At 43.0% G+C, this 14,057-nt stretch overlaps 1 protein-coding gene across 6 annotated transcripts in view; it reads right to left on the bottom strand.

Moving 5' to 3' along the window:
* The window catches only part of LRRC1 (leucine rich repeat containing 1), a 177,661-nt gene extending 165,876 nt beyond the window's left edge, over window positions 1-11,785 (bottom strand). For all 6 annotated transcript variants that reach the window (XM_048845272.2, XM_048845274.2, XM_048845273.2 and 3 more), the window contains exon 1: window positions 11,055-11,785. In XM_048845272.2, the coding sequence (XP_048701229.1) occupies window positions 11,055-11,213 (159 nt within the window). In that variant the 5' untranslated portion in view covers window positions 11,214-11,785. The remainder of the gene's footprint in view (window positions 1-11,054) is intronic.
* Window positions 11,786-14,057: the final 2,272 nt, after the last annotated feature.

The following is a 14,057-nucleotide window of genomic DNA, read 5'->3' as shown; positions in this document are numbered from 1 at the left end:
CAGCTGTGCTCAAAAGACGTGCCATCCCTAACCTACAATCAGTAACTGGCCAGTTTTGAGTCCAGGACTATGCTGCTACAGCTCACTTTTACAGAAACAGAGAAAAAAAAAGCACAAGGGGTTATCTGGGCTTACAAATTCACATGCTGCTGCATCTCTACTCACATGCCTGCTCTGTAATGCAACACATTGAAAAGGTTGCTTCATTTTGTTTTCCTGTAGGCAAGGATTTACTTTTTCCTTTATGTGGACTAAGCAGCAGCAATAAAGATTAAAGAGCATCTGGTGCCACAGACATAGGATCACAGTGGGGGGGGGGGGAAAACCATTTTATTTTAAGGAGTACTTGTGGCACCTTAGAGACTAACCAATTTATTTGAGCATGAGCTTTCGTGAGCTTCATGAAGTGAGCTGTAGCTCACGAAAGCTCATGCTCAAATAAATTGGTTAGTCTCTAAGGTGCCACAAGTACTCCTTTTCTTTTTGCGAATACAGACTAACACGGCTGTTACTCTGAAACCTGTCATTTTATTTTAGCTGCTGCAGGGGAGGCCAGTGATCAAGCATTACAACTGGTGCTGCTGAGACTGCAATTAAACTGCCCTCGAGCACCTTAAGCAGGGCAAGGCAACCCCTCCTCTCAATAGCGAATTTGTAGCATGCACCAATCTGCTAAGCAATCCTTGTTTTACAGTAAAACATAATGAACACTGTGTTTTGAGACATGTACCCTCTTTCTTCCTCCGAGATAAATGCCACTGTAACTGCCTCTCTACAGGAATGTAGGCAAGGGGCTCCCAAATTAAAATAAAAGGAAAAGAAATATTAAATCAAGAGGACCTCAAAGAAAATCCAGGTTTTTGAAAGCATTTGTATTCTGCCACATTCTCAGAGGCACCAACAGGGAATTTACAGGCTCTGCAGAAGCTATCTAAATATTCACTTCTGCTGAACTTGTTTTCTTCTTTTGTTGGCAGTTTGTTTGTCAGTCCACTAAAAATTCATTATTTTCTTAATGCCTCAACCAGCAAAAAACAAAAACCAATTTTAAAGGAACATTGTGCATTAGTAACCTACTGCAATTTGGAGCAATCAGCACACAGTGTTCTTGTATACTTACACTAGTTGCGTTAACATAATATCCCAGTATAATTCCTCTGCAAGGCATCATTTATTTGAACTGTCAGTGCAAGTGTATTACAGACTTTAAATAGGGAGGGTGAAAGAGTGGAGACATTTAGTATCATATATAATTTTAGTTGGGTCACAAAAAAATCTTTTTTTAGTTCAATTATCTTCACAGAGCATATGCATGCTACTTGAATTTTGTGTAAGGGAATGCACAGAATTTATTGAAATTTATTTGTTGTATAATCTATATTTCTAGCCTGAAATACAAGCAAATTTAAAATTGCATTTGACATGAATGTTTCCAGGTGCTACTTCTAGAACAGTATTTACAGCAAGATCCATTAACCACTACTGATAGAGATGTAATTTGTGGAAGTATTAGTGTTGTAGTTTAACCTTAAAACCTTGTATATGCCATCACCACACTGCTAGTCACAACTGTTTTTATAATCCCATCCATAGCATGCTGGACTATGTTCCATTGGACATCTCCCCTCTCCTCCCCACATATGACAACTTCAAATGCCGCACATATTTTCTACAAATTTAAAAAAATTCTATTTAGAAATATGGCATCATAACTGAGGATAATTATAATGCATAACATAAGGGGAGAAGCTAAGCTTCATCTTCCATATAACTAAACAGTATACTTAAGTGTCTCACATATTCTAAAGAGAAGGAAAGACCTATGTTTAAAGAGTTTTCATAGCACTTTATCCTGAATGAGGAGGATTTTGATCAAGACATGGCACACACACTTTATAAATACGGGGACTAGAGCCGGGTGAAATTTTTCAGACAAATAGTTTATTCACCAAAAAATGCAATTTTTTGGGTTGACAAAAATCTATTCGTATATTTCGCAAAAACCATTCACCAAATTCAACATAAACAAAAAAAAAATATTTTTCCAAAAAAGTTTCAAAATGTTGTGTTATGACACTTTCAAAATGAAATATTTTTACATTTTTTTTTTAAATTTGAACTAAAAGAGGTAAAAATATCTAAAACCAAATCAAAACTAAAATGAAAATAATTCATTTTGTAGCAAACAAAACATTCAGTTTGACCCAAGAACTTTGAACATTTGGGTTTTTTAGTTCACCCACCAGTTCGGGGGGAGAAAAGGAAAAAAAAATTACTCATTCAGTTTACAAGGACTCTACAAAGAGGTACTGTACTAATATACTATAGCAATTACAAGACATTTCAGTGGGACTTGACAGATTACAAAGGGAGGACACACACCACTGTGGGCTTGTCTACACAGAGAATTGCACCAGTTTAACTAAAGGTGCAAATTTAATGTAATGCACACACCAATGTGGATACACATTTCATTTTAGGAGTGGCTATTTTGATTTAGCTTAAACCTGCTCTCAACAGGCTAAACTGAAATAAGCCACTCTAAAATGAATGAGGAGTATCCACACACAGGTTTGCATTGGTTTAAGCCACTCTAATTTTCTGTGTAAACAAGGCCTGTGTCAGTCTCTGGGAAAACGCTTGATCTAATGAAAAACTGGAACATCACAAGGACAAAAACTGAAAAGCCATTCAAAGAAGTTATGGAACCTTTCCGTTACTTGCTAACATAATTGATCCCAAATACAAAGATCACAGGTTGTCTGCAAAACAGGAAGAAAAGCTGAAATGTAATCCTCGATTTTAAAAGCTACAAAAGACAACCCAGTTTTCTACCCCAAATCTATACAGAAGCATTTGTGTCACAGTTCATTGCATTAAATGTTAGAAGTAAAATGACAAGACATGACTGCCGAATTGAAAATTTGCAAAAATTCTGAAGGACCTGCACTTCTGTCCAACCAGCTCAGCGATGATAGGATGTGTTTTTAAACGTTCAGGTTGGTTTGAATGAAACTTTGTAATAGGTCAAGTGCTGAAACATAAATAAGTTGATAAAAATGTGTATCGGTAGTTAAGGGCCAACACACAAAATTGGGAAATGCAACTCAGTTGACTGGAGACTTATGTTCAGACTTGAAAGCTTTTAACTTTTGGTGTAAAAAGAAAAGGAGTACTTGTGGCACCTTAGAGACTAACCAATTTATTTGTTAGTCTCTAAGGTGCCACAAGTACTCCTTTTCTTTTTGCGAATACAGACTAACACGGCTGTTCCTCTGAAACTTAACTTTTGGTGTGTGCCTTTTCATGTTTGAGGAATATAAATATGTTTATGAAGTGAATCACACAGCATGTGTATTTGCTTCCTTTCAGAAAGCTTTGAGAGCTTACTCGATTTGTCTCTTACCCCACTAGCATCTTCAGATTTGGAGTGAAAGGAATTTAAGAAAAAGAAAAATGAAGATAATCCTAAAAAGGCCCTACTCTTCAGTGAGAGTTAGTTTCTTTACCATAGCAAATGATATCTAACTATAAATTAAGTTGAAAGAATAAAAATCTATTTCCACTCCCTCCAGCAGGTGAGTAAAGAAGGGACATTTAATGAAACGTGGTTTATAAATAAAAGGTTGTAAGTGACTAAGAACACTGTTGCGCCAATGCACTGTGCTTTTCCGGTCAAAACTAAATACAGTCAGTCAAATACTGTATGTTAAAAAGAGGCACTCGGTGAAGACTATAAAGGTCTTTCTTAACTACTAGATTTTGGTCAATCAAATCAACTTTTTCTTTTTAATCTTAACCCTATGAGTTATAGGAGGCTGAACTACATAAGGACCGGGTGAACAAAGAGCAGATATCTTAGTTTACACACAGGGAAGTTATGCTGCTCAGCTGGTTCTTTACTCAATAAAGTCTTCTCCAATCAAGATCAGATACTATACAATACTATAAAGACTTCTTAGGCGACCAATTACCAGAACATACAGTAGAGTGCATGTTAGAAACAAAGAACCTATAAATAAGTTAGTGACTGTTGGGGGATAAATTCCATGACTACTTTTGTGTTTTAAATAATTTGAGTGGAGTAATGGAAGGCTACCACCACCAACCATCAAGTTGCCACCACTGATTTACACTCCTGGCGTTCACCACCTGACAATGCTTTGACTCAGGAATGGGTGGGTGTTTTGGGGGGAAATGCAGGATCCTGGACTGTAGGACGGACGGATGGACAGTGCGCGCCAGCCCTGTAGTCTATGATTTTCTACAGAAATCCTTGCAAACACATTCAGAGCTTGTCTACGCACAAACTGGAGCTGAACTAACTAAAATCTAGTTTAATTCATATCTTTTGTTATTTCTATGCAAGTCTCTGTGTGGACACATTTCAAATTAAGAATGTCGTACTGTGATTTCACTTAAGATTACGAAAGTGACTATCGCCTTAGAGCAAAGTCTACAGAGGCCAAATTACCATCCAGGCCTGAAGCAAAATGACAAAAGTTTGTATACGATGAGTGTGTAATTATTCCACCAACCTGCAGCCAAAGCATGGACCAGTCTTTCAGCACAGCCTCTAGACCATAGCAGTGCATGACACTGAGATTTTGGCCAGTGTGTCAATGTATTTACGTGAGCCTACGGCTACGTCTCACTCATTCCCTACACACTGCTTCCCTCCCTCCTGTATCATCAGTAGTGATGTTACAGAAACACCTACAGGCCCCAAGATCGGGGCCCCATCGTTCCAGGCACTGGACAAACACAGTAACGCACAAAACGTGTCCCACAGAACAGAATATTTAAACAGACAAGACTGGTGATGCGTGGGATGGAAAACAGAGAGACAGGCAATTATTTGCCCAGAGCCACACAACAGGTCCATGGCAGATCTAGAAATAGCACTCACTCAAAACTGCAGGACATCCAGTCCAGTGTTGTATCCACTGGACTATGTTGCTTCTTGAGGCCCTCTCCCTAGCCCAGAGATGAAGAAACTATGGCCTGGGACCCTCCTGCCCGGCCCCTAAGCCCCCGGCCCCTCCCCTGCTGTTCCCCCTCCCCTGCAGCCTGAGCTCACTGCGCCACCAGTGCAATGCTCTGGGCAGCAGGACTGCGAGCTCCTGGGGCAGTCCAGCTACCGAGCCCGCCCGGCCTGACCTGGTGCTGCGCGGTGGCATGGCTGGCTCCAGCTGGGCGGCATGGCTGTAGCACAGCCAGCCACCAGTGCTCCAGGCAGCGCGGTCAGGGGGCAGGGAGGTTGGATAGAGGGCAGGGGAGTTCGGGGGCGGTCAGAGGGCGGCAGGGGGCAGTCAGGGACAGCCATTTTGGGGGCAGTCAGGGGACAGGGAGAACGGGGGGTTGAATAGGGGCAGGGGTCCCGGGGTGGGGGGGGGCAGTCAGGAAGGAGAGGCGGGGTTGGATGGGGCAGCAGGGGGCAGTCAAAAGCAGAGGTTCCAGGGGCAGTCAGGGGGTGGTGGATGGGGCAGGAGTCCCGGGGGGGAGGGGGCGGCATCGGGGCGAGAAGCAGGGGTGGTTGGATAGGGGTCAGGGGCCGGGCCACACCTGGCTGTCTGGGGAGGCACAGCCTCCCCTAATCAGCCCTCCATACAATTTTGGAAACCCGATGTGGCCCTCAGGCTAAAAAGTTTGCCCGCCCCTGCCCTAGCCCCTCCACAGTAATGCATGGCAGCAAAAGGCCTCAAAAGCTAAGGTGCAGACTTTGCCCTCTAATAAGGAAGTAGCAGGTGGCATGAAGAATCTGTCTACAGAAGTGTAACTTCTTACTCTACTGACAACCTCTACAACTCTGAGCAGCACAATCAAAACATTTCTGTCAAGTATGTAATTTACTTAAGTTCCTTGAGAACTGCCTTAAGTAATCCCATTAACCAATCCCAAGTACAGACATTTTAACGAGGACACAAATATTTGTGTGTGTTGTTGCAGAGTAAGTTCACTCTGTGGTCTGCAATGATTTCACTTGCGCATTTCACATAATGAACTTTAGGGCATGTCGCAGGACCCTTACTTCCCACAGCTTTTCCTGGGCAGGTGTGGTGAACGCAAGAACTGAGCAAGAGGAGTTTCTAACTGTGGACTAAGGAGGGTTTTGCTGAATTCAGGAGGTCTTTGGGAGCTTTGTTTAAGAGTTGTTTGCTTTGTGTGTTAAAATGAGAATTTGTTTATAAAAATATTGTAGTGTGTTTAGGGCACAATATAAAAAATAAGACTGGTGACTATTTAGGTCCATATTGTCCCATCAGTTCATAAACAGAACTCACCGACAATTTCAATGGCATCTTCTGCCTAAGAGAGGGTCACAACATGCCCCTTTACCAATTCTTTGCAAAATTTGTGCCTCACTCTTCTCTTAATATAAAGTGATGACTACAGCATCTTGTGTGCGATGTAAAGTTCCACATTTAAAAAAAAATATATTCTTAAGTTCTTACATTACCCTGCCAAGGCAGTTTTATTCCAAACAGCACAACTTTAAAATTTCCATTACAGAAAATGTTTTTAGAGATGTGGTCTCTGATCTCAAAAGATTAGAAGACCACTATAACACACACTTTGTTGTTATTATTTCTTATATCTATTCAGACACTACCCCTAGCTGAGCCCATTTATCAGAAGTTGTTAATGGACACACAGTAGAACAATGGAGAAGAAAAGTCCATAGAACACTACGAAAGGCAGACGAGTAAATGTGTTTATGTGCTTCTGATAAGCCAGGCAGCATAAGGATAGATATCATGACAGACAGTTTCCATAAACTGTATGCATTGGACACAAATACAGTACCTCTAAAAGCCCATGCACAAACTTCAGACAAGACTGCATCTGTTCTCAAATACATCTTTTTACCTACCAAGATTTATTGTTTAACTCTGATTCTTGCTATACTGCAACCCCAGCACACTTGTCCTTATCCATCAGCTATTTTCTATACCTGGGGGACTCCCAATACACTGAGTAGAGAAGGATTTATATGCCATCATTAAGCAGGCTGAATGCAGAAGATCGCATAGGGAACAGACAGAAAAATTATTGTATGAATCACCTGACAGACATCAACAACACTGTTCAGCAAAAAGTAATGACTGCAAGAAGTGCATGGATCATTCTGCCTCTATCATTTATAGCACCCGAGCGATTTTACATTTATTCAGAGCCTTAGGTCTCAGTAGGATCTATAACCCCCTCATGCACTCTCACTGCATCTCTGAAACAAGGTCCTGTCTGAGGTAGAGTGACAGCAGTTACAGTAAGCAACAAGAGCACAGTATACTGCACAAGGACGGAGTTGAGAGGGAGAGAAAATTTTGGTCAGATAGCCATACTCTTACAAAAAGTCATAGGGTGTTCAGTCCACACAGAGCAGATGACGCTTTAAGAGAGGTCCTATCCAAAAGGCAAGGTGAGTGAGGTAATGTTTTGTTGGACCAACTTCTGTTGGTGAGTGAGACAAGTTTTTGTGCCAAACAGAGCTCTTCTAACTGCAAAAGTTTGCCTCTCTGACCATCAGAAGTTGGTCCAATAAAAGATATTACCTCACCCACCTTGTCTTTCTAATATCCTGGGATTGACACAGCTACAACTACACTACATACCTGAAAGGCCTCACACAAGCTAGAGTTGTGTGAAACTAGATTTATCTACCTCATAAGGATGGAGAGTTGAGTCAGGTATGCCCAGATTCAAACCTGTTGTTCCAGGAAGTCTAATTATTTCAAAAGATGATACTTGGACCAGTAAAGCATTCCCTTCAGTTAAAAACACTTCTAGTTTCACTAAGCAAAGTCACGCCTTACCATTTCATAATTACTCTTATTAAAAAAGAGAGTCAAAAAACAGTCATAGCTCCTGTAAGAAAACTTGTTTTAAAAACCAACATTTATCTTTCAGAGAATGAATTATACTCCCCTGATCCCAGAAAAACAATACTGGACACCTCTGAAAGTTCCTCCTTTCTGGTTTATCCATTTCTGTTCAGTTACATAGGCTGTTTTAACTGAATTCTGAGTTAACAGAAGTTCAACTGCCTATTAAATTCAGTTTCCAGTTAAGCATGTTTCATTTCCAGCGTTAGATTTTCACCACTGCAATTCACTAGGGTCCAAAGTTTGCACCTGAGAACGCTTTAAAAAAAAAAAAATAGCACACCATCACCCACAAACAACTAAACACACCCACAATTTACCAACTGGCTAATCATCTTCCCATGCTAAAACCTTTTAAAAAGTTTTTTTTTTGTTTGTTTGTTTGTTTTTTTTTGTTTTTTTTTTTTTTTTACAGTTACTCATTAAAATTACTCTGGACTGTAGCTTTTTCAGAATCACCAAATGCTCCTATGCCATTCATGGTAGCAACACCTACTGTTTCACAATAGGTTAGTAGCAAGTTTTAATTTGTTAGAAGTTGTACAGGAAATGTTGTCAAACACGACAAACTATGCCAATGAAGTACTACACAGAAAGTTCTGGTGAATGCTTTCTGTAAATGACAGGTTTCAGAGTAACAGCCGTGTTAGTCTGTATTCGCAAAAAGAAAAGGAGTACTTGTGGCACCTTAGAGACTAACCAATTTATTTGAGCATGAGCTTTCGTGAGCTACAGCTCACTTCAGTATCTGATGAAGTGAGCTGTAGCTCACGAAAGCTCATGCTCAAATAAATTGGTTAGTCTCTAAGGTGCCACAAGTACTCCTTTTCTTTCTGTAAATGAAGCACAACACTGATGACCTCGCAGAGTTCATATCAACTTGAAGAGCAAATCTACAGTACAACAAAATAAGAATCAAACATTTTCAGTTTCCAGAAGCAGAATACAAGAAAGGAAAGATCGTCAACATCATAGGGAAAAAAAAGAGAATTTGTCAGCCCAACAGATTAGTATATTAAAAAAACCTGGCTAGATACAAAGTGTACTTATAACTCAGCAGCACAAAGATAGATGTGAATAGATGTTGTCACGGGCATTCACACCAGCAAGCTTTAGGCCTTTCATCTCCCCAGTTCTCCCATAGCAAGTACCGTACTACTTCCATACCACTAGGATTTTGAAATATTGTTTCTGAAAGGCCACTTACACCACTATGAGCCACGGTGAAACACTGAAAACTAATGCCACATTATGGTTTTCCTCTGCTACTAGTATTACCAAAATCAGTATATAGTTTGATAATCCAGTTGCATTATAATACATTAAATGGGCATTATCAAGCAATCCTAGACCCAGAATTTAGAACCAACATCAATAAAAATATTACTATTGGTTTAAAAAGCTTAAATGAAGATAGTTGGCTTAAACGTAAATGGACAGTGACAACTCACTTAAGAGTGTTTTACATGTAACACCTAACCTCATCACAGCTGTAAAATCCAGTTTGTTTACTTTGTACTGTACACTCTACAGTACTTCATGTATAGTCAAGTTATTCCTTTTGTTTATTTGGACTGGTCACTTCTTTTCAGATACAGCAGAGTGTTATTTAAACCCACAATATTAGCATGTAGTATCTGAAAATCACTTTTAACGCATGTTCTGACACTAACAAGATCTGAAATGGAGTGCCCCTTTAGACATTTGTGACAGAATGTGAATGAAAGCCAGAGAGCCAAACTGATTGGTTTATTTTTTTATACTGCAGACCTGAGAAAAGTACCAGAAGTAAACAAACACTGGTGGTGTAAACTAATACATTTTTTAATTTCCCCTCCACTTGCAATTATCTACAGTGCTATTAGGAATAGTAATTAACTTTAAAAAAAATAAAAAACTTTATTGTGTCCCTTTAATTAGACAGATAATAGTTGATTGTAGGCAGTACCATTGATTTAGGACTATATTAATTCTGACAAGCTTTCCTCTTCCAAACCAAAGAAAGTTGCCCAGATCTTATGATCTATTGGGTTTTTATTTTTATGGAGGGGGAAGGGAGTTGTTTGGTTTTTTAGATGACACCCTCCCTAGGCAAACATTGCTACCACAAGTTTATTCTTGTTTAATTGGTGAACTGCACCAAGTCACACCAGAGGTTAAACACGTGTATTGGGTCATTAGTACTAACAGCCTCAGCAAATAACTCTAGGAGGGTGTCAGAGTAACAGCCGTGTTAGTCTGTATTCCCAAAAAGAAAAGGAGGACTTGTGGCACTTTAGAGACTAACCAATTTATTTGAGCATGAGCTTTCGTGAGCTACAGCTAAACTAAGGCAGAAGTAGCTACCTTCTTCCCCCCAGCGGTTCTCCTTGGGGGACTGGTAGGGGAGGAGCTGCGCTGTTTCAGATGGATCGCTCTAATGTGAGGAGGGAAACTCACCCACCACCACCACTGAGCCGCGTGCCTCGCACGACGCTACAAGTAGGGTGACCGGACAGCAAGTGTGAAAAATTGGGGGTAATAGGAGCCAATATAAGAAAAAGACCCCAAAATCGGGACTGTCCCTATAAAATCGGGACATCTAGTCACCCTAGCTGCAAGCCTTGGGGGGACACGCTGTACTTGAAACACCAGCTGAGCGAGTGGATTTGGATTCAAGGTGGAGTCCAGTACATTCCCTTCTGCCTTACGGCTTGCCTGTTTTAGCAGGCAGCTGGCTCTCGAATGGATGGAGCTGCAGGTTTTCGGAGGAGCTGGCCTGGGCACAGTCGGGGGGGGGGGGGGGGGGGGAGGGAGAGAGAGAAGAGGACTGGCCTTCCTTGAGCTGTCGCCCCCCATACGCCCCTTTTCCAAACACCTCTCGGGAGCCTGGCTTGTGACAGCTCATAGAGAGCGGCCAAAGCACGAGCACTTCTCCCCGCTCAGCCTCAGCAGGCGCCGAGGGAGGTAATCCGGGCCACGGGCTCCTGCCGGGGCTGCTCACCTGGCGCAGCCCCTCACCGGGAGGCGGCTACGACCACGCCACAAAGCCGGCACCTGTAACCCTACACTGGAGCAGGCTGTAACAATAGCGGAGGAGGGGGGAGGAGCCCCAGCCCAGGCAAATGAGCCCGGCTGGGCAATTTAATCCCAGGACCTTGCCTTGCTTCCCCAAGCCCCCGCGCTCACCTTGGGCAGCTCGCGGAGCTGGTTGGCGTCCAGAAGGAGCTCCTCCAGGCTGCGGCTGTAGCGGTAGATCTCCTCGGGCACCGAGAGCAGCGAGCAGTGCCGCTTATCGATGGACTCCACATGACGGTTGCACCGCCACAGGGGGATGCAATGAAACATAGCAGCAGCCAGCGCCGCCCACGAGGGGTCCGGCCGCTGCAGGGCTGGCAGCAGCAGCGCCTCTCCCTGCCGCCGCCTTCCCCGGCTACTGCCGGCCGCGCCAAGAGCGAGCCTGGGAGCGCACCCAGCAGCCCGGCCGGGTCCGACGCTCCTCCCCGACCAGCCCGCGCCGGGCTGCGAGCCCCCCTAGCAACCCCCGCCGGAGCCGGGTTCCAAAGCGCCCGCCCCCCTCCCGCCTGGCAACCCCCGCCGGGTTCCAAAGCGGCCCCAGCCGCCAGCAACCCGCTACGGGTTCCAAAGCCTCCTCCCTCCTGCTCCTCCTCTTCCCACTGCGAGTCCCAGCAGAGGCAGCAACAGGAACCCGCATCCAACACGCTGCTGGAGAAGGAGGAAACTCTTCCCCCTAGACCAGTCCCAGAAAGCCCAATGAGCAGGAGCAGCGGGGGAAGTCCTTCTTATGGTCTCCTGTGGGGCCCCTGCTCTCCAATCACTTGTATCTCGTTAGCACGGGTCCCTGGGCGCTCTGCTCTTCTCTCCCTCCTTTCATTCCTCTTCCTGACCCGGAACACTCGCTCTCGCCCTCCCTCCCCCTCATTCCAGGCTGACATCATCACTCCCTGATCCCTCCCCCTCTCCCTTCCTGACTCTGGTCTCTGACCCTGAGGCTCTGGGACACCAATCCAGAGCACCTCTTCTGCTGCTGCTCCTTGCTGCAGCCACAACACGAGGCAAGAGGCAACGGCAGTATTGCACCCTTCAAAGTTTCCTGCCCATTAAGAAACGGGATCAACTTTCCCATCCTACCAGCAAAACAAAACAAAACAAGCTGAATGAGGGGTTACACACCCCGGGGGGAGAGGAAGAATCTGATGGATTATTGATTGATTTGGATGGTTAAAATGAGGGGTTCTGTAAATCTAGACAGTAAAAACAGAAGTTTGTACAAACACTAATATTGCTTTAAAATTGTAATTTTTCCACTCTATCTCTACTTTTAGGTGATGGAGTCTGACTGTCCTCTTCCGTGTCTGAAACCTTGTCCGTAGTCAGTACACCATTTGATATTGTCAGAAAGTGGAAAGATTGTCATCCTGGTCTGTGATTGTAATCACAGCTCTTGTCGCTGGCTCTGGTCTTTCAAACGCTTACACAGGTGGAACTATTCATCTGAGGAAAGTTACGTTCATAGTTTTTTGCAGGATCAGACAACCCCCGTTACACAAAACCTCGTCTTTCTGTGTACCTCAGCACATGCAAAGACTGCTTTATAACAAATCTTTTGTCATACTACACTAGCCAATACCTTAAAAATATAATAAAAAATAGATAGTAGCTCCATGTTGCACTCAGTCCATAGTAAGGCTCACTCAGGTCCCAACCTTGCTAACACTTTTGCAACATGCTTAACTTTGTTACTCATAAGAACGGCCATACTGGGTTGGAGCAAAGGTCCATCTAGCCCAGTATCCTACCTTCCAACTGGTCAATGCCAGGTGCCCCAGAGGGAATGAACAGAACAGGTAATCATCAAGTGATCCATCCCCTGTCGCCCATTCCCAGCTTCTGGCAAACAGAGGCTAGGGACACCAAGGGACTCACTTGTATGAAGTTATGCACTTATTTAAGTGTATGCGGAATCAGCCCTCATGTAGGACAGGACCAGCAGAACTTTTTCCTGGTGGTACTAATTTATACTGCTACGATCCCAACGTAATACAGAATTTAGAGGAGTATCAAATAAAAGTATTTTAGAAGGTACATAATAGTATTCTAACACAGGGGTTCTCAACCTTTCTCTTAAGCCCCCCCAGTTATAAAAACTCCACAGCCCAGCTGTGCCACAACAATTCTTTTTCTGCATATAAAATCCAGAGCCGACATTAGGGAGTAGTAAATAGGGCAATTGCCCAGGTCCCATGTCACAGGGGGCTCCGTGAAGCTAAGTTGCTCAGGCTTCGGCTTCAGCCCCTGGTGAAAGAGCTCAGGACCCTGGGCTTCAACCCTGCATGACATGGCTTCGGCTTTCTCCCCTAGGCCCCAGCGAATCTGACACTGGCCCTGCTTGGCGGACCCCCTGAAACCTATTTGCGGCCCCCGGTTGAGAACTGCTGTTCTAACATGCTTAACATAGGCCCTAATCCAGCAGGTGAGTAACTTTACACTTGTGACTAGTCCCATTGAACTGCAGTGGGACTATTTAGAGGTGTAAGGATTTGCAGAATCAAGTACAGTAATGTTAATTTGCATATTCATTCAGATATTATAGTACAAACTATATTGTGTGAATAAAGAGACTGGAATGAATTTGGCCAGCTGAATTTACCTGGCTTAACCATAGTATTGGCTAGAGAGGTCTAAGCTTCTTTCTCTGAGATGCTTTGAATCTTTTAAGAGCAAGATTGTGTGCAGACTGCATATATTTTCTTACATTACATTCTTCACAATATATTGTTGAAGCAATTAAAAAGAAAATGATGTAACTTTTAGGCACCTTACAAACTAAAATGATTATAGCATAAAAACAAACCAATTTGCTGTGCTGAAGGCTTTCTAAAATAAGGTTTTCAACTCATTTGAAAAAAGGCTAATTCTAAGGTCAAGAGGGTTAGCAGAGGCAAACATACAAACAACACCATCTGTTACTACAAACTTCATTCCTTCATGCCTTTGAGAGTGGGATGGCTACGAGCTTTACAGAGATAACTCAGTCTCAAAGATCTTGTTTGTTGGGTTTCCTTATACCATTTTTGGACTCTGCATAACTGTGTATAACTATTTAGCATTAGGAAAATAACTATTTAGCATTAGAACTTGTTAAGATGTTGTTAATAATTATAAAGTTGG

This window comes from Caretta caretta, chromosome 3 (genome assembly GCF_965140235.1).
Source record: "Caretta caretta isolate rCarCar2 chromosome 3, rCarCar1.hap1, whole genome shotgun sequence".
NCBI classification, from domain to species: Eukaryota; Metazoa; Chordata; order Testudines; family Cheloniidae; genus Caretta; species Caretta caretta.
This window is presented reverse-complemented; position numbering and strand designations above follow the sequence as displayed.